The sequence below is a fragment of the Oryx dammah genome, unplaced genomic scaffold (genome assembly GCF_014754425.2).
Source record: "Oryx dammah isolate SB20612 unplaced genomic scaffold, SCBI_Odam_1.1 HiC_scaffold_5, whole genome shotgun sequence".
NCBI lineage: Eukaryota > Metazoa > Chordata > Mammalia > Artiodactyla > Bovidae > Oryx > Oryx dammah.
The window spans coordinates 45,045,902-45,073,150 of record NW_024070189.1 but is presented as its reverse complement, the minus strand read 5'-3'; the positions used below and the strand labels follow the sequence as shown (position 1 = coordinate 45,073,150).

The window sequence follows — 27,249 nt, the reverse complement described above, 5'->3', positions numbered from 1 at the left end:
TACAGCAGGAGCCAGAAAATGGTATCTCTACTCTGGGCAGATTCACCATGTTGCACAACTCCAGGGGGATGATACTAGCATTTATTTCTTCATGGATTGAGCCTCCTAGATTTGTGCAGTGGGCTGGTCCTTCTCGTCAGCTGCATACCTGGCTAAAAATCAAGGAAATTTAGCTAAGCAATAACCAGTACATTTCTGCCTCAGAGAGTCAACTCCCAATTATCATGCAAACTACCAGCCTCTCATTCTCTGCAAGGCAGCTTTTAAACTCTGCGGCTAAAATCTATTTTATTTAGAATAAAGATGGGCTTCCCTGATAGCTCAGTTGGTAAAGAATCTGCCTGCAATGCAGGAGACGCCAGTTCGATTCCTGGGGTGGGAAGATCCACTGGAGAAGGGACAGGCTACCCACACCAGTATTCTTGGGCTTCCCTTGTGGCTCAGCTGGTAAAGAGTCCTCCTGCAATGCAGGAGACCTGGATTTGATCCCTGGGTAGATCTCCTGGAGAAGGGAAGGGCTACCCATTCCAGTATTCTGGCCTAGAAAATTCCATGGACTGTATAGTCCATGGGGTCACAAAGACTCAGACACAACTGAGCGAAATTCACTTTAACTCCAGAATAAGAATAGAGGATAATTTTTCTTTCCCACATCAAATCTAACAGCTTGGCTGTGGCTATGAGGAACACTATGTTGAGAAGGATTCTGAGTCTAAATCTGTATATCCAGGCCAACTGTGGATCCTTGTCAACTTTCTCTTGCCCCTGGTCTGTCGCATTTTGTAAATGTCAGGCCACTGAACCAGGACACTATTGTCCCAGTTTTGCTCAAACTGATTCAGGAATTTAGAAATAAAGGCACTTCAACATGAGCTTAAGCAAACAAAATCACAAATGTGATTTCAATCAATGAGTAAACTACAGAGAAGTTTCATTCATTCAGTTCAGTTCAGTCGCTCAGTCATGTCCAACTCTTTGTGACCCCATGAGCTGCAGCAGGCCAGGCCTTCCTGTCCATCACCAACTCCCGGAACTTACCCAAACTCATGTCCATTGAGTCATCCACCCATCCAACCATCTCATCCTGTCGTCCCCTTCTCCTCCTGCCCTCAATCTTTCCCAACATCATGGTCTTTTCAAATGAGTCAGCTCTTCGCATCAGGTGGCCAAGGTATTGGAGTTTCAGCTTTAGCATCATTCCTTCCAAAGAACATCCAGGACTGAGCTCCCTTAGGATGGACTGATTGGATCTCCTTGCAGTCCAGGGACTCTCGAGAGTCTTCTCCAATACCACAGTTCAAAAGCATCAATTCTTCTGCACTCAGCTTTCTTTATAGTTCAACTCTCACATCCATACATGACTACCAGAAAAACCATAGCCTTGACTAGATGAACTTTTGCTGGCAAAGTAATGTCTCTGCTTTTGAATATGCTGTCTACGTTGGTCATAACTTTCCTTCCAAGGAGTAAGTGTCTTTTAATTTCACAGCTGCAATCACCATCTGCAGTGATTTTGGAGCCCAGAAAAATAAAGTCTCTCACTGTTTCCACTGTTTCCCCATCTATTTCCCATGAGGTGATGGGACCAGATGCCATGATCTTCGTTTTCTGAACGTTGAACTTTAAGCCAACTTTTTCACTCTCTTCTTTCACTTTCATCAAGAGGCTTTTTAGTTCCTCTTCACTTTCTCCATTAGGCTGGTGTCATCTGCATATCTGAGGTTATTGATATTTCTCCCGGCAATCTTGATTCCAGCTTGGGCTTCCTCCAGCCCAGCATTTCTCATGATGTACTCTGCATATAAGTTAAATAAGCAGGGTGACAATATGCAGCCTTGACGTACTCCTTTTCCTATTTGGAACCAGTCCGTTGTTCCATGTCCAGTTCTATCTGTTGCTTCCTGACCTGCATACAGATTTCTCAAGAGGCAGGTCAGGTGGTCTGGTATTCCCATCTCTTTCAGAATTTTCCACAGTTTATTGTGATCCACACAGTCAAAGGATTTGGCATAGTCAAGAAAGCAGAAATAGATGTTTTTCTGGAACTCTCGCTTTTTCGATGATCCAGCAGATGTTGGCAATTTGATCTCTGGTTCCTTTGCCTTTTCTAAAACCAGCTTAAACATCTGGAAGTTCACAGTTCACGTATTGCTGAAGCCTGGCTTGGAGAATTTTGAGCATTACTTTACTAGCATGTGAGATGCATGCAATTGTGTGGTGGTTTGAGCATTCTTTGGCATTTACTTTCTTTGGGATTGGAATGAAAACTGACCTTTTCCAGTCCTGTGGCCACTGCTGAGTTTTCCAAATTTGCTAGCATATTGAGTGCAGCACTTTCACAGCATCATCTTTCAGGGTTTGAAACAGCTCAACTGGGATTCCATCACCTCCACTAGCTTTGTTTGTAGTGATGCTTTCTCAGTCCCACTTGACTTCACATTCCAGGATGTCTGGCTCTAGGTGAGTGATTACACCATAGTAATTAACTGGGTTGTGAAGATCTTTTTTGTACAGTTCTTCTGTATATTCTTGCCACCTCTTCTGCTTCTGTTAGGTCCATACCATTTCTGTCCTTTACTGAGCCCATCTTTGCATGAAATATTCCCTTGGTATCTCTAATTTTCTTGAAGAGATATCTAGTCTTTCCCATTTTATTGGTTTCCTCTATTTCTTTGCACTGATCGCTAAGAAAGGCTTTCTTATCTCTCCTTGCTATTCTTTGGAACTCTACATTCAGATGCTTATATCTTTCCTTTCCTCCTTTTCGCTTCTCTTCTTTTCACAGCTATTATTAACATGTGAGTATTCCACCCAATTTCCAAAAGATTGGAAATGGTTATAAAGATAACCAAGTGTAATGTCTTTACTTTAAAAAGGAAGTGTTTGTGTGTCCGTGCAGACACACACTCAGTGGCTAACTCATGCCCAGTTCTTTGCAACCCCATGGTCTATAGCTCACCAGACTCCTTCTGACCATGGGATTTCCTAGACAAGAATACTTGAGTGGGTTGCCATTTCCTTCTCCAGTGGATCTTCCCAACCCAGGGATTGAACCCATGTCTCCTGCTTGGCAGGTAGATTATTTACCACTGTGCTACCAAGGAAGCCCCCAAAGCAAAAGGGACAAAGTTAAAAGCTGGAAAAATACCTATACATTTATTCTACAAGACTGCACTGTGAACTTAGGATGTACCAGAGAACATGCTAGACATCAGAGACAAATTAATGAGAATAGACATGATTGCCAGTGCTGGGAAATGTTGTTCTGGATTGTTATCTTGCTTTTGTTTCAACATTTTAGTGCCTTCTTAGATAAGAGGGGGGTAAAATTGAGGCTTAACATGAAGAAGCACAAGAGGAAATTTTGTGGAATATAAAGTTGCCACTTGAGTGAGCTGCATGCAGAAATAATTAAGAGCTTACCCTTCTCAGATTATTCTTTTTCTTTCTTTTACTGTCACCAGGGATGGTGGAATAAACTGTTCTTCTTGGCTCCCAATTGGTGACAGAGAGAAAACCAAGTTGTTTTCATGGACTGTATCAGACAGATACAGATGTGTTGTGTTTAATTTAGATGTTTTGTATTCAATCTATGCCTCTTCCCCCAAATGAACCAACATTTTAAAGTGGATTGGATAGCAAATTCTAGAATTCTCTTTGAACCTCACAACCAGCAGTAATACTGAACTCAGGAGTTCAGGAGGGCAATATTGGCTAGGGAGGTGGAGCAGCAGGTGCTCCCTGGCTTACAGCTGCTCCCCGTCCCCACCATACCCCCCATCCCTGGCTCACTGCAGGCATCCTCATCACCAGGAAGCTCCTTCCCAGATACAGCTCCCACCTGCCTACCTGCCAGCTCTCTCTCTGACACCCAACTGTCTCTGTTCCTCCCACCAGTACACCTCTGCGCTCACCTACGATGGGGTGAAGGTAATGGCTGAGGCTTTCCAGAGCCTGCGGAGGCAGAGAATCGATATCTCCCGCCGGGGGAATGCTGGGGACTGCCTGGCTAACCCAGCTGTGCCCTGGGGCCAGGGCATCGACATCCAGAGAGCTCTGCAGCAGGTGAGGCTGGCAACGATGGTGGCCCCACCCTATGGGAGCCTCGCAGGGGATTTAAGCATCAGGGTCAGGTGGGATGTAGCTATTGAAAAAAAAAAAAAAAAGGTGGCGCACACCTGAAGTTTGGACCACCGCCGCATCGTGTCTGTGGCTCTGACATAGGAAAGGTCATGTAGAAATTTGAAAAACAAAATGAAAAAACTTAGTAGTATGGACGAGTCATTCCTGATAGCACAAGAGCTCTATTTTCTGCTTAGGGGTTATGCTAAGGAGGAGAAGTCAGTGATGCTGTATTTGAAAGGGGACTTGAGATACACAAGGATGAAACTGAACCATTTTTGCAGGCCCTCAGAGACCCTGCTCTGTTGCCCTGATTTTCTAGATTTCTTCATTATTTTTGCTCTCTGTGCACATGTCAGGATGGGACCCTGAAAATGTTTCTCGACATTTCTGATTCTATTTTCTTGCTTCTCAGCATTGCACTCATCAATTTTGTTTGCACTTAAGAACGGGCAAAGTACAGGGACATAAAATGGTCAGGATCTTCCAATCAACTGACTCTGCAGAGGATTCTGAGGCTGAATCCAGATTCAACAGGGGGGAATATAAGCACTCAGTGATATGTCTGCTGTGGAAGCAGGATGAGACAGATACTCGTGAGCCATGTGTTTGACATTCCTGGTTTAGAAGGTTCTGGGGACTTGCCCAGCTTTATCATTCTCTGAACTCCTAGAAATCTCTAGAAGTTTCTAGAAGCACCTCAAGCACAGACTAGTTCTCCCAGTCCTGACACATACCACACTATATGATGCCTCTGATGCCTCCTGAGAGAGACCGTATTTCCAAAGGGGACTGGGCACAGAGGACAGGGCTCACTTCAGAGGAATGTCCAAGTATCAGACACAGTGGCGAGCTGGCAACAGCAGATGTTTTGGTGCAAATGACTCTCAGGACCTGCTCTCTCCATCCAAGAGGGGAGAGAAACACTTCTGAATGAGGAAGAAGTGGAGAACAAAACGTACAACTGTTTCCACCTGTTTTCCAGCCACACATGCACAGCTCTAGCAATTTACAACCTGGAGAAACACACAAGATGGGAATATCATCAGTTGTTCTTTAGCTCGGGTGAAGCGCCTGCACGTGGAGGAGAACACAGACTTCTGTCCTTTGGAATGCCCCACCCCCCGTCACTGTGCAGGGTGGCCCCGAATTGCTAGGCAGCAAGAGCCAGCAACCCAACAGCTTCAGAATGATTGTCAAAGGTGTGGTGCCTGCCTTCTGGCTTATTTAAAATGCTCTTCCAGGCTCCACAGCCGAGACAGCTTCTGTTTGCAATGTGAAGCTGGTTTCAGAAGGTCCCAGGGACTTGCCCTCAGCTTCCCAACCCTTCCAGCTCCCTTGCCTCTCTCATCTTAAGGATGTCCCTGGAACGATACACTGACATCACCACGACAGTGATAAAGCCTGGAGACAATGTGAGTGGCAGAAAGGACTCTGACTCAGGAGACCTGGGGTCCAAGACCAGCCAGGCCCTTGAGTCTCTGGGTGACCCTGAAATACTCATTCAGATCTCCCACACCCTTCCCTTTCCTCACCCATGACAATGAGGCAGTCAAAGAGACCACTCTCAGTTCTCACCTGGCTTACAAATTCCAAGCATCTAATTAATTTCCCTTATGCTCTAACCCACATCTTTCTGGTTGTAACATGCTCAGTCTTCTGTTTCTGCCTTCAGTGGGGTTGAGAGGAGGCAGTGGCTTTCATCAAAATAATAATTATCTCCTCTATACCAGGAGTCCCCAAACTCTAGGATCTAATGCCTGGTGATCTGAGGTGGAGCTGGTGTAATATTAATAACAATAGAAATAAGTACAAAATAAATGTAATGCATTTGAATCATCCTGAAACCATGGCAGCGGCCACTACCCTGGTCATGGAAAAATTGTCTTCCACAAAACTGGTCCCTGGTGCCAGAAAAGATGAGAACCACTGCTCTATACTGTCTTGAGTCAAGACATGTGTGTGCCAGTCAGCTTGTTCCTGTGAGCCTACTGTACACTCTGGCCTAGGACCAAGCTCTGGGGACAATTAGAGAAGGCAAGGCCTGTCCTCAAGAAACTCTCCTTAGTCTCTATGTGGCTAAAGGTAGGGTGGGGAGAACTAGCTGCAAAAACAAAAACAAAATATAATCAACATTCTGATCCGACTTGTCACTTCAAATCACAGAAATGTATGGCAGAGAGAGACCTGAGAGATGACAACTCCCACTTTTCCTTACATTAGAGATGAAGCAGCTGACCCAGAGTGGGCAGGAACTCCCCCAGGATCACACAGGAGCTTAGCATCAGAGACTGTAACAGACCCCCAGCTGGGGCTCCTCCTCATGCCCCTAGCCTGTCCTGTGGCCCCAGGGACTTTTGCTTGTAAGTACTGAACCTCAGGGCCTCTCACACACAGTCATGGCTGCTGTCTACCTATTTTACCCTCTAGACCCATCTCTTTAAATAGCCATGCCACTAGGGAGAATCTGTGTGCCCACAGCAGACTGGGTAAATCCCAATGCCAGTCAGTCCTTGGACCCCAACTTGGGATCTCAAATCACTTCTACCCTGACCTCTGACCTTCAGGTCACAAGTGGGGAGGGACCTGAGGGTCAGCTTGTGGTCAAGCTGGGAAGTCTGTGAGTTAGACCAGGAGAAATAAGCACATTATTCTAAAACTGAGAGTCATACCAGCTATGACATGTCCAGGGCTCACTATGCACAAGGTTCTGAACATATTTTACATGACTGATCTCACAGAATCCCCTATAATATAACCCTATGAGGTAGCTAGTTTTATTAACTGTGCTTTATAAATATAGACACTGAGCTACCGAGATGTTCAAGAATTCCCCCAGATTATACAGCTAGTTTGTGGTAAAAGTGGGATTCCACCCCACATCTCCTTGCTACCTCACTGTACCCTTAATTGCTCTGCTCTGAAGCCTCGAAGGCCCAGCCCAGCAGATGAGAATGAGTTGTGGCCCAGCCAGCTACAGCATGTGGTCTTGGGTAATATCCAAAGGCCTCGGCTCCCCCTCACCCCGCTACAGTTTCCCCAGGAGCAGGGTGAAGATAACTCAGCTGCCTGCCTGCTCCCATCTCCTCACCCTGCCTGACATCCAAGGAGCCACTCAGAATATTAATGATCCCACAATCCTGGAACGCTTCAACACTCCAGAAAACAGGAAGCATTAGGGTACCTATAAGTTGGCTTCTGGCTGGCAGAAAAGAGTGAATTCCCCAAGTCAGGCTTTTAGCATTTAGGTCATTGGCCCTTTGAGGATATGACAGGACAAAAAAAGCTTTGTACCTTTTCCCCAGAAAAATGCACACATATATTTCTGCATGACCATGAGTCAGGAGGAACCACAGACACTTCCAGAAGCCCAGCTAAGAAGCTGAAGAATTGAAGTTGAAGAACACCTGCCCTAAACAATGATCAGCCCTCTTAGCATTTGTGTTTGCAGTTTGTCAGCCAATGATCACACACATCAAAGTGAAGATTAACAGGGCACTTCGCTAGATGAGGTCAGGGTAGGGGGAGGGGAATAAAGGTATAAGACACAGTCCTGCAACTCAAACTGAAGACCCAGTGTTGAAGGAAAGATAAGCTCCTAGGAAATAATAGCCATAAAGTTGTGGATTCAAAGCTAAATCACATACATAGCCAGGCTGTTGATGCTCTGGATGGTCAGAAAAGAAGGCTACGACTGAGGACTGTGGACATTACCAGACTATCTGTAGGCATGCGACTGGGGCTTTAAATAGGATAACCATATAACTTATCATCCATCCTGGGACGCTGGGGAATGAAAGGGAGAGCTATTACCAATTATCCCAGACCAAGAGATGTAGACGATCGATCTCAAGCAAACTGAGATGGATGATCATGCATGCCTTAAAGGAAGGATGACTTTGAACAAAGAGTGATTTGGGTTTTGGAGGGTCTGGGTGAGGATCTAAAGGATAGCAGCAAGAGTCTACAGTGAGGGTACAAGGAGGACTTTGGGCCATTGTGCTTGGCTATTAGTACGTTAGGAGGACAAGAGCAGGGCTCTCACCATGCCTCCACCAAGCACTATCTAGAGGATCCTCGATTAATTGCTCAACTTTTCTGGCATTAATTTCCTCATCTCTTAAATGAGTATAATCCTCATAACACTGCCTCCCTTTCTGGCTTGTGACAAGGCTCAAAAAGAAATTTTTTAAAGGATAATACATGAGTTTCTTTGAAGCTCAGGGCAACTGCCTGAGACAGCTAGAGCCAGGATTATTCTTCCCATTGATCAGGTGGGAAAGTGGAAGCTCAGAGGGGTCCTGAGACTTGCTTGCCCCACTAGAATAACCAGGACCCTGGTCCACAGGTTCTGGCTTCCCACATCCAGTGGGCATTCAGGAGGAGAAGCCAAGAGAACATACCCACCTCAAAGTAGCCAAAGAGAGGCTATAGAAGCCCTGGGCCAGGGTATCTCCACTGCCCCCACCCCCAGGGCTGGAGATGCAGGAGTCAGTCATCAGGGCTAATGGCTCAAGTAGTAAAAACACTAACAAGCACTCTCCCGGCACCAGCAGGAAAGAACAAGTATGCTTCAGCATCTCATGGATGGCAGACACTGAGCTGGCACCCAATACAAATGACCGGAAATCCAAGGTTAAATCCCCATCTTTCATGGAGAGTCAGCAGGTGCCAGGATAGTGATAGGAGGTCCAAAAGGCAGGAACTCAGGAAGACTCCATGTCTCCCTTGGCCTGACTCCTGTCACCCCAGCATGGGGGTGGGAGGGAATGGAGGCTCAGAGGCTCAGTACTGATGGATAGGATGGCAGTTTCCAGATGTGGCCAAAGCATGTGTTTCTGAGAAGCTTATTCCTCTAAGAGTCCAGACTGTCCTCATAAATGGTTTGCGGCTAATCTAGTCTCCTGATGTGCCCCCTTGCTCTGCCATCATGGAAGGGTAGTTCTGGGACATCTTCTTTCCCACACTTTAATTCATCTTGGGGTGTGTAAGTCCTGGCTTCTATAAGTAGACAGTAAAGAGCCTTCAGCTCACAGGCCTCTCCTGACTTGCTGTGAATCCTAAACAGAGGTGCCATAGCTCTGAGTCTCAATAATCCTACCTGTACAATCAGCAAAATAAGCTCTGCTTTTGCCATTCACTGGGTTTCTGGGAACATCGCATAAGCAGCCTCCTATGAAATGGTGTGGCAATGTAAGAGGCCCTCAGGTCACAAAACTTTGCTGCTGATGGTTTGTTTTTGTTTTTTTTTTTTTGGAAACTGAGAAAGGCATGTATAAATGACAACAACAAGACCCTTATTTCTGCTGAAAGGATCCCCTGCTGTGAGGTCACAACTTATCACACCCATGGTAAATCTTACTGTCCACACTTCGTGCCCACTGAACACAGCACAGTAGCAGCAATAGAAGTGATCACCATTATCTTCACCATCACTTAAGTAACACACACCATACACTGAACATTTATGTCCCAGACAATACGCCGGACGCTTCAGTCCTTTGAAGAGGAAACAAAGAAACAGGCCTAGTGACTTATACAGAGGAATTAGAGTGTGGCCTAGGGAAGGCCCAGCTAGAATAGAGGGTGGCAGCTGAATGCATGGAGAACACATGACTTTACACATTTCTGTGTCACCTCCCAGAGCCAAGGACAGTAGTGTGGTCCTCCATTTGAGAGGCCACGTGGTATACGAAGTGACGAAACCAGCTCTGGATTTCAGACCTGCCTCGGACACTTGTAAGTCCTAAGTCATGAGCAAATCACTTTGCTATCCAGAATCTGGGTTTCTGCCACAAAAGTGAAGATTGGGACTTCCCTGGTGGTCCAGTGGCTGGGACTCCATGCTCCCAATGCAAGGGGCCCAGGTTTGATTCCTAGATGGGGAACTAGACCCCACATGCTGCAACTAAGACCTGACATAGCCAAAGAAATAAAATAAATATTTTAAAAAAAGAAAGTGAAGATCCTAATCTCTCTCTAACCAACCTATCTCAGGGATTCCTCTGAATGAAGATAAAATAATATGTGCAAAATGTTTCATAAACACTTGGAAAATGGTGGTAATATTAATAATACTATTAGTGACAATAAAAATAAGAGCTAGCCTTTGTTGAATACTTGCCATGGGGCAAGCATTGATCAAAAAATATCTAATTTCATTCTTAAACCAACCAGACTGTTAGGTCCATGAATCAAAGCAAATTGGAAGTGATCAAACAGGAGATGGCAAGAGTGAACATCGACATTCTAGGAATCAAAGAACTAAAATGGACTAGAATGGGTGAATTTAACTCAGATGACCATTATATCTACTACTGTGGGCAGCAATCCCTTAGAAGAAATGGAGTAGCCATCATGGTCAACAAGAGAGTCCGAAATGCAGTACTTGGATGCAACCTCAAAAATGACAGGATGATATTTGTTCGTTTCCAAGGCAAACCATTCAATATCACAGTTATCCAAGTCTATGCCCCAACCAGTAATGCTGAAGAAGCTGAAGTTGAATAGTTCTATGAAGACCTACAAGACCTTTTAGAACTCACACCCAAAAAAGATGTCCTTTTCATTATAGGGGACTGGAATGCAAAAGTAGGAAGTCAAGAAACACCTGGAGTAACAGGCAAATTTGGCCTTGGAATTCAAAATGAAGGAGGGCAAATGCTAACAGAGTTTTGCCAAGAGAACGCACTGGTCATAGCAAACACCCTCTTCCAACAACACAAGAGAAGATTCTACACATGGACATCACCAGATGGTCAACACCGAAATCAGATTGATTATATTCTTTGCAGCCAAAGATGGAAAAGCTCTATACAGTCAGCAAAAACAAGACTGGGAGCTAACTGTGGCTCAGATCATGAACTCTTTATAGCTAAATTCAGACTGAAATTGAAGAAAGTAGGGAAAACCACTAGACCATTCAGGTATGACCTAAATCAAATCCCTTGTGATTATACAGTGGAAGTGAGAAATAGATTAAGGGACTAGATCTGATAGAGTGCTTCATGAACTATGGACAGAGAGGTTCGTGACATTGTACAGGACACAGGGATCAAGATCATCCCCATGGAAAAGAAATGCAAAAAAGCAAAACGGCTGTCTGAGGAGGCCTTACAAATAGCTGTGAAAAGAAGAGAAGTGAAAAGCAAAGGAGAAAAGGAAAGATATACCCATCTGAATGCAGAGTTCCAAAGAATAGCAAGGAGAGATAAGAGAGCCTTCCTCAGCAATCAATGCAAAGAAATAGAGGCAAACAACAGAATGGGAAAGACTAGAGATCTCTTCAAGAAAATTAGAAATACCAAGGGAATATTTCATGCAAAGATAGGCTCGAAAAAGGACAGAAATGGTATGGACCTAACAGAAGCAGAAGATATTAAGAAGAGGTGGCAAGAATACACAGAAGAACTGTACAAAAAAAGAGCTTCACAATCCAGATAATCATGATGGTGTGATCACTCACCCAGAGCCAGACATACTGGAATGTGAAGTCAAGTGGGCCTTAGAAAGCATCACTACGAACAAAGCTAGTGGAGGTGATAGAATTCCAGTTGAGCTGTTTCAAACCCTGAAAGATGATGCTGTGAAAGTGCTGCACTCGATATACCAGCAAATTTGGAAAACTCAGCAGTGGCCACAGGACTGGAAAAGGTCAGTTTTCATTCCAATCCCAAAGAAAGGCAATGCCAAAGAATGCTCAAACTACCACACAATTGCACGCATCTCACATGCTAGTAAAGTAATGCTTAAAATTCTCCAAGCCAGGCTTCAGCAGTATGTGAACTATGAACTTCAGATGTTTAAGCTGGTTTTAGAAAAGGCAAAGGAACCAGAGATCAAATTGCCAACATCTGCTGGATCATCGAAAAAGCGAGAGTTCCAGAAAAACATCTATTTCTGCTTTCTTGACTATGCCAAAGCCTTTGACTGTGTGGATCACAATAAACTGTGGAAAATTCTGAAAGAGATGCAAATACCAGAGCACCTGCCCTGCCTCTTGAGAAATCTGTATGCAGGTTAGGAAGCAACAGTTAGAACTGGACATGGAACAACAGACTGGTTCCAAATAGGAAAAGGAGTACGTCAAGGCTGCATATTGTCACCCTGGTTATGTAAATTATATGCAGAGTACATCATGAGAAATGCTGGGCTGGAAGAAGCACAAGCTGGAATCAAGATTGCCGGGAGAAATATCAATAACCTCAGATATGCAGATGACACCACCCTTATGGACAAAGTGAGGAGGAACTAAAAAGCCTCTTGATGAAAGTGAAAGAGGAGAGTGAAAAAGTTGGCTTAAAGCTCAACATTCAGAAAACGAAGATCATGGCATCTGGTACCATCACCCATGGGAAATAGATGGGGAAACAGTGTCAGACTTTATTTTGGGGGGCTCCCAAATCACTGCAGATGGTGACTGCAGCCATGAAATTAAAAGACGCTTACTCCTTGGAAGGAAAGTTATGACCAACCTAGATAGCATATTCAAAAGCAGAGACATTACTTTGCCAACAAACGTCCACCTAGTCAAGGCTATGGTTTTTCCAGTGGTCATGTAATAATGTGAGAGTTGGACTGTGAAGAAAGCTGAGCGCTGAAGAATTGATTCTTTTGAACTGTGTTGTTGGAGAAGACTCTTGAGAGTCCCTTGGACTGCAAGGAGATCCAACCAGTCCATTCTGAAGGAGATCAGCCCTGGGATTTCTTAGGAAGGACTGATCCTAAAGCTGAAACTCCAGTACTTTGGCCACCTCATGCGAAGAGGTGACTCATTTGAAAAGACTCTGATGCTGGGAGGGATTGAGGGCAGGAGGAGAAGGGGACGACAGAGGATGAGATGGCTGGATGGCATCACTGACTCGATGGACGTGAGTCTGAGTGAACTCCAGGAGTTGGTGATGGACAGGGAGGCTTGGTGTGCCGTGATTCATGGGGTCGCAAAGAGTCAGACACGACTCTGCGATTGAACTGAAGACATAATTAACCCTAATGGGTCCCATTAAACAAATGAGGAAACTGAGTCATAGAGGCATTAAGCAATTAGCATATGAATTATGACATAATGATAATTAGTATGACACTTGACACAGGGCCAAAGATAGATGCCGGTTTGAATCATTAATGACACATTTCTGTTTCTGCAAATCATCTGCACATCTGTCCCAGTCTATTTTTCCAAATGAGTCACACAAGCTGGCACATAGCAATGAATGGGAAGCTCAAGATGGGCCAGAGAGGACCAAGGAGGGGAGGCGAAGCTACTGATGGGTTAAAATTGCTCGTGCCTCATTCTCTGTAGCAGGATTGGTGCTTTGCTTCCTTTTGAAAAGCAAAAGTAGCCCAGATTTTCCAGAGTGAGAATTTCTCCAGATTTCATCTCAGAGAGTGAAGAATTTGTTGCATAATTTGTTCAGTGCTCTAGGCCTGTTGTGACCTCCCTAGTTAGACTTCAAACCAGGAGGTGATGGGAAGGTCAGCCTGAGAAGAGACACACTTTTCTTTCTTCCTTCCTTTCTTTCTTTCCTTCTGTCCTTCCCTCTCCCTCACACACACCCCATCTTAAATACATACACACACCCCAGCTATTCTTATAACTTCCAGAGGCAGATAGGTTGGTCATTCACTGTCAGTAAATGGTTACACCCTGCAAGGCTTCCTTTGAAGCCTATTTGAAGAGGGGGGAAATAAATAATGCTGGGTTAGAGGGCAAGGTTCATATTGGTTACAGGTACAGACTCATCTCACTGGCCTTAGGCCAGACAAATCTGAGGAAACGTGATAGATTATGGTTGGAGAACGTGATTTCTAGTACCTGAGCTGATGACACACAGCTAGACTCATCCCCAATTTGAGGGTGGACCATTTTTATTGGTCACCTCCAGAGGAGCAGGCTTGGTCCCAAAGATCCTGGATGCCCCATGCTAACCACTCAGCCTTTAAAATGAGCCTGAAGATAGGAAGCCATGAAAGTTTAATCCGACTCATTTGTGGAGAAGAAATCCTATGAGGCATATTTGGGGGCTTCCTATATACATATTGGTTCAACAGCTGAGACCTGTTTAAAGTCCTGCATGATCCGGTCTTACCATAAAGAGTTTCCTCAGATGCTTTAAAGTTTGCATAGCACTTTCACATTTGCTGTGTCATGTAAGGTAGATGGAGCAGAAATTTTGGAAAGTAGAGAGGTGATCATCCAGTCACTTGGCTGTTCAGAGGAAAACTAGGGTAAAACCCAGATCACCCAATTCTAGGTATTCAGGTTCCCAGGTATTTTATTCCCTGGCCTCACAAAGAAATTACAAAGCAACACTGAGGCATGGCCCAAAGCATCACAAGGCTAGCTCCCCGTCCTGGGTCTTCCCCTGCCTCACCAGGGCGGGCACACCAGTCTCTTCCTTCACGGGCCTGCTTCAGTTTCCGCATCTGAAGGTGTGTGTCTGAGGAGCGGTGACTCTCATAGGGTGGTCCTGATATGGGTACGGGACTAAGGACGGCACTAGACTTCCTACGAAGATCGACTTTGATCCACTCTCACTGTTGGCCAAAGGCAATGAGTGAAGCAGTTTTCAGGAAGAATTTCATTATAGTAGGAGAACTGTTCTCCAACAGTTATGCCTGCTCCAGGCAACGGAGTAGAGAGGTGTTTAGGATTGATGCTACTCTAAGACCTCATCCCATGTAACTTTCTCAGGTTCTGGGCTTTCAGTTCAGCAGGAAAAGCCAGCAAATAAACAAACATGAAGCGCAACTTCAGAGTTCCCTGGTCACCACCTGGCTGCTTCTTGCAGGTGCGGTTTGAAGGCTTGACAGGAAATGTGCAATTTAATGAGAAAGGACGGCGGACCAACTACACCCTCCACGTGATCGAAATGAAGCATGATGGCATCCGAAAGGTAAAGCTCCCTTTGCTTCCATTACACAGGGAGGAGAGGGCTGAACAGAGTCTCAGGACGGAGCTGAGGGCCTGGGGAACCCACTGTCCTGGACTTGATCTCTTAGAAGAGAAGCAGGCAGTGAGGATTCTAATCTGGGCTCTGCTGCGAGCCAGCTAGGATTTTGGGCAAGTCAGTTGTTCCTCTGAGAATTGATTCACTGCAAAATGGAGATAAAAAAAATCTCTACCTTTGCCTTAGGGTTCTTGTAAAGATCCAAGGGATGGGAAAATATTTTGAAAAAATGAAGTAATAGATGTGTATAAAATGTCACTACTGTTCCTGAGGGGTTTCAAGTAAGAACTTGAGAATGATGGTTTATAGAGGAAGTTAACCACCTTTTCCTAATCCACACTTGATCGTAGTCTCTCTGTGTGTGTGTGTGTGTGTGTGTGTGTGTGTGTGTGAGTGTGTGTGTGTGTGTGTGTGTGTACACATACACTCTTACATACTTACTAAACATACAGACTTACTAAACATTTTAGAACAACATTCAAATTCTTGGAGAAAACATTCTGAATTCTACCGGACTCTGCATTCTGACCTTGGCCAATTTCTCGACCTTGATCCTTGACACTCACTTTCTTTGTCCTTCCATTCCAGTCACTCCAACCAACTTTCACTTCCAGGAAGATATCATGTTCTTTCTCACCCCCCAGCCTCCAAATGTGTTCCCTCTGCCTAGGACTCTTCTATCCCATCCCCCAATCCTAGCCTGACTTCAAGACTCAGGGTAAATGTTGCTCCCCAGGAGAGCCTTCCCTGGGCTTCCTTGTTACGCCTCATGGCCACCTCTGCTGTACTGTCCCTGGCCTTCACCCCATCCCTAGTTCCTTGGGGTGGCACAGTGTGGTAAGTGGGAGACTGTGCATGCACAGTGTGACGCTGGTAGATTGTCAGAGCATTAGCCCCAGCATCCTGGCATGCCATCCTGGCGTCACCACTTACCAGCCTGTGACTCTGGACAAGTAAATCAGGTTCTTTGTGCCTTAAGTGGGGGTTAAATGATCTGATGGAAGCAGAAGTTCTGGGGGCTGGGCCTGGCACATTGCAGACTAGGTCTTAGTCTCTCAAACCTGATGCTCTCTATGCCTGTGCTGTCAAATACAGTTGCCACCTGCCATGGTTGGCTATTTCGTTTTAATTCTAAATAATGAAAATTTACAAGTCCCGCAGTTGCACTAGCCACACTTCAAGTGCTCCATAGCCACAGGTGGCTAGAGGCTGCCACGCTAGACAGCACGGATGTCGATCACGCCCATCATCACTGCAGGTTCTACTGGACAGTGATGCTCATGTTCTCTTCCCAGTCTGTGGGCTTCATGGTGCTCTGGGTGGTGCGGTGAGAAACACTGGCAGAATGGTTACAGGCTGGGGCACTGAAGACAGACACACCAAGAATTAAGTCTCTGCCTCACTCGCTACTACACACATGACCTTCAACAACTGAGCCTCCCAGAACCTCAGTGACATCACCTCCAAACGGGGAATAATGCCCTTTATCTCACAGGACTTCCATCAACACTGAGTGAAACAATGTCTGCCACCTCCTTGCCTGTGTGAAGGGGTTCCCCAAAGCAGCCCCTGGCATGGATTGGCCATTCAACCCATGTTTTGTTTGTTTGTTTCAACTGCCTTCTTTAGGCCACAAGGATTTTTATATCAGCCTTGACTATGAGTGAGTTAGGCTGTGCAAGCCCATGGAATGGATAACCGAAATAACAAACTGAAATAACCCAGTAACTTTAAAATCCAAGAGCAAATGGTTGTGCTTTATTTTTCTGGTCTCGGGGCTGTTTTTCAACTTCCTTTCCAATGACTAAATCCTTTCTTTGAATGTGGGTTTAGGCAGCCCTTGGTTACAGGGAATCTGACTTTCAGAAAATCAATTCCTCCACATCTGTGGCTTCAGGTCTTTTCTTCAATCAGCCTCCTAACAAAGTAATTTCTCAGATTCACGGGTAACCTTGTTGTGCTGGTTTCAGTGAATAGTGCGTGGCCCTACCTGATATATGTAATAAAAGGGGACTGCTGCTGTTTAACTGGGAGCCTTGGGGACTCTCTCCTGATCTTTAGGCACGTATTCTGGCCACTGATCTGCCAACACACACTCTATGCGTCTGGGTCCAATTGACATCCCACTGAAATGTGTGTGGTCTCTGGGCGCACACTCATCCCACACTTCGGAGCTTCAAATGCCAGAATGTGCAGTGGCCCCACTAAATCTAGAGCCTTGTGAAATGCCATTCAGAGATTCCACTTCGCCATGGGGTACTGATTCAAATAGGGATCTCTATTCAAATAAAATGCCTTGTCAAATTCAAGTAGGATCACAGATTCTTAGAGTGGCTGCCAAGAGAAGTGCAGGAAGATTCCTGAAGCTCTTTCATCAAGGGACCAGCATTAATGATGTAACCATCTTTTCTCATCACCATTGGTCCTGTAGCTATGTTTTGACTTAAAAAAGACAAGCCTCAACTTGAATTCAGTCACCCTTGCCCTGTCTCAAATTTTTCATTCCCAGCTATGACCCAAGTATAACTGGAAAGCAAGGACCAGGTAGGAAAGAAAGTGACACAAAGTCCTCCTTCTGTCAAAAGTAATGAAAAGTCCTGAAGCATCCACAGCCCACCAGTCCAGACATCCTTTGGAAGTTTTTTCCCTAAATCTTTGCTACCCAACTTTAGACATACTGGTGGTGGTTTAGTCACTAAGTCATGTCTGACGCTTTGCGACCTTTACCATCAGGGAAGCTCCTTAGACATACTGAGTCCTGTTCTATTCAATCCAACCACTTCTCTCCATTTCCACTGCTGACTCCAGAGCTCAAGCCACCTTCTACACCTGCTTGGACTCACACAGGAGCCTCCTTACTGGTCACTAATCCTGCTGGCCAGGTTCTTGTCCCTCTTCAAGGCTGTTTTTCAGCACAAGAGCTGATCATCTTCAAATATATATCAGGTTACATTGCCTCTCCACTTAAAGCCACTGACTAGCTTCCTACTGCAGGGGCCTCCCTGGTGGCTCAGACAGTAAAGAATCTGCCTGCAATGCCGGAGACCCAGTTCAACCCCTGGGCTAGAAAGATCCCCTGGAGAAAGGCATAGTAACCCACTCCAGCATTCTCTCCCGGAGAATTCCATGGACAGAGGAGCCTGGTGGGCTACAGTCCATGGGGCTGCAAAGAGTCAGACTAATACACCACTGCAGGTAAAAGGTAACACAACTCCTTACTGTGGCCTTCAGACCCAGATACTGCAGCCCTCTGAACTCTTGCTCCTCTTTTTCTAGCTCACAACTCCACAGCTACCCTGGAATGTCTGCTTCTTTACCCGATATTCACCATCACTGTAGTTTGACGGGCAGTATCTCTCCTTGTCATTCAAGTCTGGCCCAGCTGAAGTCACCCTGGAAAGGCCATTCCTGACCAAAATATCTAAAGTGACCCCCATCTGCAGAGCACAACCCCATTATCCTAATTTTTCATAGTGCTCCTATGAATATCCCCCTTCTGAGATATTCTTGTTGGTTTACTGATCTCTATTGGGGCTGGTAAACTTCAGCCTGCAGGCCCAATCCAGCCAACTGCCTGTTTACAGCCCATGAGCTAATGATTTTTACATTTTTAAATGGTTGAAGTAAATCAAAAGATGAATACTTCATGATATGTGAAAATTACATGAAATTAAAATTTCAGGGTCCATAAATAAAGTTGTGGGGGTTTTTTTGGTGGGGGGGAATACAGCCAAATTAATTTGTTTCAGTATTGGCTATGGCTGCTTCTGCACTGTGACAACAGAGATGGGTAGTTGCTACAGAGACTGTTTCACCCACAAAGCCTAAAGTATTTACTGTCTGGCGCTTTAAAGGTGAAGTCTGACAACCCCTGGTCTGAATATGTATTGTCTTTCTTCCCCTCCTCTCCACTTCCTTCCACTAAAATGTCAGCTCTCTAAAAGCAGGGACATGGTTGTGTTATTTATTATATCCTCAGTGCCGATAATATATTGAGGCATAGTAAGCACATGCAAATAAGTGGTTGTTCATTAAATGAGCGGGCAGCATCTTGAATGTTGCTTGGCAACCAGAAAGCATACCACTCTGGCCCATTTTTCCATAGATCTGCCAGCAAATAAAGAAAACAAATGCTGATAAATTTAATGAAATAACACCTCAAGCAGAACTCAGACAAAGTCACATGCAAACCTACAAAGTTAAAATTCTTTAAGTATGTTAGTTAAGGTGCAATAACAGATAAACTCTAAAAATCTCAGCTGTTTAATGCAACAGAGGTCTAGTTCTTATTCACTCAGTGATCAGTTTGGGGGACTGGGGACTCTGGTTAAGACTCAGGCTTCTGGAGGCTCCATTGTCTGTTTGGGTCTTCCTGCCTATCAATAGCCAGCTAACAAGTGAGGAAGAAAGATATAAACTGTGCTGGGGATTTGGGGGAGTCAGGTTAGGAGAGGAATGCATCACTTCTGCATTCCACTGGCCAACCCAATCTCCTGGCCCATCTAGACACATGGCAGGCTGGAAATTGCAACGGCAGTCTAAGTAACTACCTCCCACCATACCTGTAGGCTATGAATAGTGAACAAGAATCCTTGCTGGTTACCAGGTTGTCTCTGCCACAATAGGCAACTTCCTTTTTAAAACTTTATCACAATGGATCTCATTTTTGGAGGTCAGGAGTTGTGGCTTCAGAGGCAGCTTAGAGCTACAAACGATACAACTACAAATGTGTCAATGTGATTTGATGACTATGTGAGGTATATCTATTGTATACACTGTTCAATGATCATCTTCTTTTTAGGCTAAGTTTACTTTAAAAAATCTAATCTATCATCTCATGACAGACTCATTTCTATATTCAAAGAATCTTTAGAGGTAGATGGAAAACAGGAGATCAAAAATTCTAACTGGCTCCAGGAGAAGACCTGTCACTGTCAGAATTATTTAAATCTTCTCTTGAACAGTGAGGCCCAATTTTTACCAAACTACTAGCTCTGATTTACTTTGAGATAAAATCAAAGTTCCTCCATATCCTTAGTAGAGAATCAAAGGGCTGTGTAATAATCCAGCCCATTTCTCTAAGAAAAGGAAATTTGCTCTCAGCTCCAAAGTGCAATGTCTCTTCAAAAAACTTTGCCAGTTCTCTTTTCATTAAATGTGGAACTAGATTTCTCAGCCTCCTAGCTGACATGGGGGCCAAAGCTGGGTTTTGGCATCACCCTGCTCTTCTGACTGGTGATATTTTTTTATTTCCCTACAAAAAGGTTAGGAATAAAATAAGCTTGCTTACAACATTTAAGTGTTCCTCTGGCTTTTGATATAAGCCAACCTAAACAATAATTTTTATAGATACCACTTTAACATTAGTGCTAGGATACTAACTCTGAAGGATCCTTACCCTTAAGAAAGTCTCTTTCTAAGCCATATAAATCTTGTCTACATAGATTTATCTTGCTTTTCCCCTCTCTCTTTAATCAAAACAGCTTGCGATTTTAGAGTGGTGTTTTCTGGGGTTTTGCACCATTTATCCTAGGACAGGCTGCATATCAGGAGGGTTACATTGTCAAATGAGTTTGAGAAATGCTCCATAATATATACTTCTTTTGGAAACTGGCAACATTCAACAGCAAAATGAAACTGAAATGTCCTATAGTACAGAAGCCTGTTAGCCTTCAACTAGGCATTACCCTACAGAATACCATTTTTTAGTTTAATAACAACTTAATATGAACCACACACTATGATTATTGTTGTCAATGAACTAACTCATTTGGTGCTCACAGCCACCCTGTGAGACAGGTACTCTTGGTGTATCCCCTCTACAGGGCAGAGACTGAGGCCCACTGAAGTCAGGTAACTGGCCCAAGTCATACAGTTAGTAATTCGGAAAGTCTGTCTTTTAAACCAGGTCTATCTGATGCCAAAGACCAATCTCTGTACCATCAAGCCCCCACTTTTAAAGATAATTCCCATGAAGGTACTTCCCTAGTGGTCCAGTGGCTAAGACTTGGTGCTTCCAAAGCAGGGGGCCTCGGTTTCAACCCTGGTCAGGAAATTCGATCCAACATGCCTCAACTAAGAGTTCCCAAGTCACAACTAAGACCCGGTGCAGTCAAATAAGTAAGATAATCTTTTCTTAATATTTGAAAAACTCTATCAAAACTCAATAGATTGTAGAGAACTTAGTTGCATGTCAAAGGAGGCAGCTACCTTGATACTGATGGTACAACTGATGGTTGTAGAGATTAGTAAGGACAGCTGAGCTGGTGCCAAATCATGAAGAGGGTAGAAGGAAGAAAGAAAACAAGGGAGGGAAGGCAGAAAGAGGAGGAGGAAGTGGGGGGAAGGGCATGAAGACACCATAGCATCATCTACAGGAGAAAAAATGGTGATTAAATTTGCTAGATCATCTCCCAGCTTTGTACTGATTATATTAAACAATACTACTTCTGAGGTCCACGGCCTGGCTTCTGTGCTTTGCCACTCATCTGCTATATAAACTTCATAAGTTTGATCATCTGATCTCCCCAAACCTCAGTTTTCTCAACTGTAAAACAGGGAAAATAATTCCCAGCCTGTCTGTGTTATTTGAATAGTGTGAGGAGCAAAACAGTTAAGTGTTGGGTAAGTAGTTTGAAAATTATTTTTCTAAACTTGCACCACAATATACTGCAATAATGGTTTGAAACATGTATTTCTCAATTAAAGTTCTCCTTGTAAAAATGAACTCTTCAGGGGAATCCCAAAGTGTGAAACTGATTAAAAGCAGAGCTGACGGTTGAATCAGGGATGAAGAACCGATAGCTTCTTCCATCTTCCCTGACCCCTTGCCCACATCCCGAGGAAGTGCTGACGGTTGAATCAGGGATGAAGAACCAATAGCTTCCTCCATCTTCCCTGACCCCTTACCCACATCCCGAGGAAGTGGCAAGGGGGCTTCACAGCTGCCCTAGCGCCCCGTGAAGCACAGGCCTAGCAAAGCAGGGGAGGCAAGGTTGCACTGTGGTCCTGAGCACGTCCCCTAGTGCCTGAGCCTCTGCTTCCCTCTCTATAAAAAGAAGAGGTTAGAAGAAATGATTCTTCAGGCCTCTTCCAACTCTGATATTTTGGAAATCTGTTTCTAGTTCTTGTCTTTAGAGAGAAATGTCTCCCTCCAAGCTAACCGAAAGTGCCCCCACATGAGCAGCATGGTACCCATGCCTGCACCAGGGAAAATCCTGACCCAGTGTTCTAAGAGACAGCCTCCCACCTGCCTTCACACCTCTGAACTGTCTCTGCATGAACAGGATCCACTGTCTCCGTGTTGGGTCCACTCATTCTCTCAACAAACCTTCCCTGAGCTGCTTCTCTGTGGAACAATGGGCAGCCTGGAATGAATAGACCTCTAGCTTTGTTCCCGAGGAGCACCATGGAGAGACGGGGACAGATGTACCAACAGCTAGACCATGGGGCCAGTGGGAACCAACATGAAGCACTCAGGGTCAGCTGGCAGCCTAGCGGAGCATGGACACACATAGCCCTATGGCCAGCCTGCCCCGCTCCAATCCTGGCTCCACAACTCTCCTGCAGCCTTGGGAAAGTTATTCCATTTCCCTGCATCTCCGTTTCTTCACATTTAAAATCAGAGTGATAATTACCCAGTTCATATGTTTTTGGGAGGACGAGAGAAGTTAAAACATTAAAAAAAAACAAACCACTTAGTATTAATAATTATTTTTATTTGTTTGGCTGCACCGGGTCTTAGCTGTGGCACACAGGCTCTTTAGTGGCACGTGTGAATTCTTAGTTGCAGCATGTGGGATCTAGTTCCCTGACCAAGGATCAAGCCTGGGACCTTGCAATTGGAGTTCAGAGTCTTGGCCACTGGACCACCAGGGAAGTCCCTTAAAAAACACTTAGAAGAGTGTCTAAAATACAATAAGCACCCAAATACTGTTAAGTACTATGCTTTCCAGCCCAGGGCTAAGTCCCCTCTCGTGGTTAAAAGCTGCTCCTGGAGACAGATGACCAGGGTTCCTGGCTGGCCTCAACCACTTAGCTGCATCACCACCCTCACCATGCAGGTTAACAGACTCCTCTAAGCCAGATGCAGTGGCATAAAACCTATCACACACAACCTCCAACAGAGCAAGAACATGATCGGTGTTGGCAATTAATACTCTTGCTGTTAACGGCAGTGAGATCGCAGGAAGAACTATTTATTTCTAGCTGAGGGGACTGGGAAAAACAGCAAGGTGAAGATGACCTTTGAGTGGACGGCTGGCATGTGCCTCGGATTTTGTGAATCTGGGCTGACTTTGCAGAACTGCTCTTCCTTCTCCATGTGTACTGCAGTTCTCCTTCCTATTTGCCTGTTACAGCTGCAGCCAGCAGAACAACCACAAAATACAGTGGTCTAAAGCTTAATAGAGACAGAGGTAGAGGTGTGTGTGTGTGTGTGTGTGTGTGTGTCTGTGTGTGTGTGTGTGTGTGTGGTCTAAAGCTTAATAGAGACAGAGGTAGAGGTGTGTGTGTTTGTGTGTGTGTCTGTGTGTGTGTGTCTGTGTGTGTGTGTGTGTCTGTGTGTGTCTGTGTGTGTCTGTGTGTGTGTGGTCTAAAGCTTAATAGAGACAGAGGTAGAGGTGTGTGTGTGTTTGTGTGTGTGTGTCTGTATGTGTGTCTGTGTGTGTCTGTGTGTGTGTGTGTGTGTGTGTGTGTGTTAGCCAGGCCATTCTGTTCTTCCCAAACCTTCCATGACTTCCTGTTGCCTTCAGGATAGGCCTACACCGGTTAGCTTGGCCTGCAAAGCCCTCTGCTACCTAGACACAGGCACCCACTTTCCTCTGGAGCTAACCCAATCCTCCACCCAGGACCCATTGAACTTACATATCTGGGCAGATTCTTGTGTCTACATCTTGGCTCATCTTTTCTCTGACCTGACAGATTTGGACTCAACCTGTCCATCCCTCGTGACTTCAGCCTCACCTCCTCCAGCTACCTTCTTCCCAGCATAGGTTTCATACTTGGCTGCTGCTTCTCCAAACTCCTTGGGCTCAAGCTACCTGAGTCACTCACTTGTCACTTCTGGGCCCACATGCGTGTGTGTGTCACATATTCCTGAATAGAGTAGAGGGACTGTCAGAGCAAGGACTATTTCTGAGACTTCTGTGTATCTTTCTCAACTCTGCCACACAATATCACCAACATCTTAGCTCAGAGTCTTACGCACAATAGGGATCCTATAAATATTTGCTGAAAGACCTTGGAAAATGAGTCAGTATAAATAAGCACTAACTAATCTTTAAAGATAATAATGCTGTCAACCAGTATTTGAAGGCACAACTGTATGCTCAGTATTATAACAGTTTAAAAATTGGAAATAAGAGAAATAAATAATAAAGTAACCATCACCTAGCAAGTGGAATCTAGATGGGAAAATATAGTTAACCTAAAAAGAAAGCAAAAAAAAAAAAAAAAGGTTTAAATCCTATGATTCCAACTACAGTTCAGAATGAGCTAAGGAAGAGAAGGATTACTAGGCATGGAACCAGGAGGAGTCTGACCTTGTAAACAAGGCAAGGAATTAAATCTCTATGACCCTGACTTACATTGTGCAAAACAATTTGCCACATAAACAGTTAAAACCTCACTTCTCAAAAGAGGCAATTTTCAGGCTTCCCCATCATGATGAGGACTTTCATGGGGGTGGGGCTGGGAAGATCAGACCTAGAGAGTATCTTGCCTCTTGCTGTTGATATCTAGCATTCTTTAAAGTCTGGTATGTCCAGCATTGCTGGTATGACACTCAGCTCCTTGATTTCCTATCTGGTGTTGGCCAGAGGGTGCAGAGTGGGCCATTCCTGAGAATCCTGGCTCACCCTATGTCACCACACCCCTCTCCTTAACAGATTGGCTACTGGAATGAAGATGACAAATTCGTCCCTGCAGCCACAGATGCTCAAGCCGGGGGGGATAACTCAAGTGTCCAGAATAGAACATACATCGTCACCACAATCCTAGTGAGTACTCAGTCCTTCGTGGAGGTTACCTGGGATGTGAGCTAGGCCAACACAAAGGCTTCCCCAAGAGTGAAAGCTGGTCATTCTTCTGGCCAAAATTGTGCCATAGGTAGAAAGAGGGAGTTAAAAGTTATCCTGAAATTCAGAGGGATTTTTGCTCTCTGGCTCTGCCATGATTTCACTTTGTGCCCTTGGATAAGTCAATCACCCTCCTATGAGCCACAGTTTTCCCATCTATAAAACATAAGACCAAACTGCCGTGCTTCTGACTCTACTCTTCCTCAGAGGAAGTCATTTTCAAAGAAAACCCCTAACGTACATCACCTAGAGTGGATGTAAGTGAGGCTGCTGTGATTTTCAGTGGTTGATCATGAGAAACTTGGAACCTATTTAGGGTCTACTTCTCCACCGTCACACCCCCAGAGGTACCTTCAAAGAAACACAAGAGCTCCTGAAACATCACTTGAAAAGCTATGCACAACATCTCAATGAAACATTCTTATTTTACCAGTTTTCTTCTTTAACACAAGAAGTTTTGTAATGGGGGGAGCAAAAATGTAGGAAGTGGGTTTAGGGGCTAGAGAGACTCCCCCAAAGTTAACCAATGTTAACTCCTCTGCCATGCCAAAGGCCTCCCTCCCCAAGAGTGAACCCCGAACCCACATTCTCTGTCTCCCATTTCTCCACCAGGAAGATCCTTATGTGATGCTCAAGAAGAATGCCAACCAGTTTGAAGGCAATGACCGCTACGAGGGCTACTGTGTGGAGTTGGCGGCAGAGATTGCCAAGCATGTGGGATATTCCTACCGTCTTGAGATCGTCAGCGATGGAAAATATGGAGCCCGTGACCCTGACACAAAGGCTTGGAATGGCATGGTGGGAGAGCTGGTCTATGGAGTAAGTCCCCCATAGGGTAGGGAATTAGAGGCAGAGACAGATGGTTTGACAGGAAATTTTGGTGGTTAGATGACCCTACCCATAGATGCCTTTTGGACCCTATAGTTTAGTATTGTTGCTGCTAGAAAGATGAAGAGTCCAAAATCCAATGTCTTAAGACATTTTTTGCTCATGATTCCTGGTCCCAGATCCTTCAGCCAGACTCACTTCAGTCTTGTGACTTCAGTTGACCATCATCCAATACAGGTGATAGTTTAGCTTTAAGGTTAGCTTTCCCGAGGCAGACCGCTGAGTGGTCATTTTCCTGTTCAGTCACTTAAAGCCCCCTCAAAATAAATTTCTTCCCTGGTGTTAGATGTGCCCTGGATACAATCAAACTTTCTAGTCACTTGCCCTTTCTGGCACCTTCCATTTCAGCCATGCCACTCCAAGTCACTCTGTTCTCTAGGGTGCCTGCTTCCATTCTGCCCCTCTAAAATCTTACCCTTCCCCCCAAACCTGTACCACATACTGCTTTTTCCAAGGTGTCACTCTCCCCATAAAAGGTATGGGGAGAGCTCTTTTTAACTATTCTTGCCTTCACTGTAGGATTTAGTTTCTGCTTCTGTTATGGCTTACCTTGCCTTGTACACTTGTATCTGTGAATAGGGATTGGTCTACTCCATTCACTACACTTGAAATAAGACCACACACAACTGCTATAACACCTTCAATAAACTGAAGCATTTTGGAGAAGTCACTGAATCCCCTGAATTGTTTTAGCTATTTAAGGAACCATTGAGAAGTAAAAGATCTGATCCCTGTCCCCAAGGAACTTAGCATTTTCTGACGTAGAAAACACAACGAGGGTGAATGGTAATATAGCAAAGAATCGAGGTCCATGCAGAAAGCTAGCATGAGGTGGTCTAGCCCTCAAGAAAGATGTGTAACCTGAAAAGCGGCCACGTTCAGGTACAGAGAAAGGCAGCCCAGGAATGTCTATAGTATAAATGATAAGATAGCGATAGAAATAAGTTGTGAAAGCAGAATGAGAAAACACTGATGATTTTTTGTAGAGGGCTTCAGTTGAGCAGCCAGTGACAAGATTGAGAGAGAAATGATAAGGGAAAGGGTGTGGACTGACTCAGCGGGCACTGGAAGTTCATGAAGATACTCGAGCAGAGGAACAACAAAAGGCAACAGAAGAAGAATCCTGCCGCCACGTGCAGGAAAGGCACCACCACAGCTTCACTCATATAAATCAAAGACTCCTGCCTAGGGCTTTGAACAGAAGCAAATGCCGA

At 44.8% G+C, this 27,249-nt stretch overlaps 1 protein-coding gene across 3 annotated transcripts in view; it reads left to right on the top strand.

Moving 5' to 3' along the window:
• GRIA1 (glutamate ionotropic receptor AMPA type subunit 1) overlaps window positions 1-27,249 on the top strand; it is a 352,479-nt gene that overhangs the window by 224,680 nt on the left and 100,550 nt on the right. For all 3 annotated transcript variants that reach the window (XR_005721192.1, XM_040241475.1, XM_040241476.1), the window contains exons 7-10: window positions 3,898-4,065; window positions 14,913-15,017; window positions 24,959-25,069; window positions 25,760-25,966. Coding sequence is in view for 2 of the 3 variants with exons in the window: in XM_040241475.1 (XP_040097409.1) it covers window positions 3,898-4,065; window positions 14,913-15,017; window positions 24,959-25,069; window positions 25,760-25,966 (591 nt within the window). In the remaining variant the exon portion in view is untranslated. The remainder of the gene's footprint in view (window positions 1-3,897; window positions 4,066-14,912; window positions 15,018-24,958; window positions 25,070-25,759; window positions 25,967-27,249) is intronic.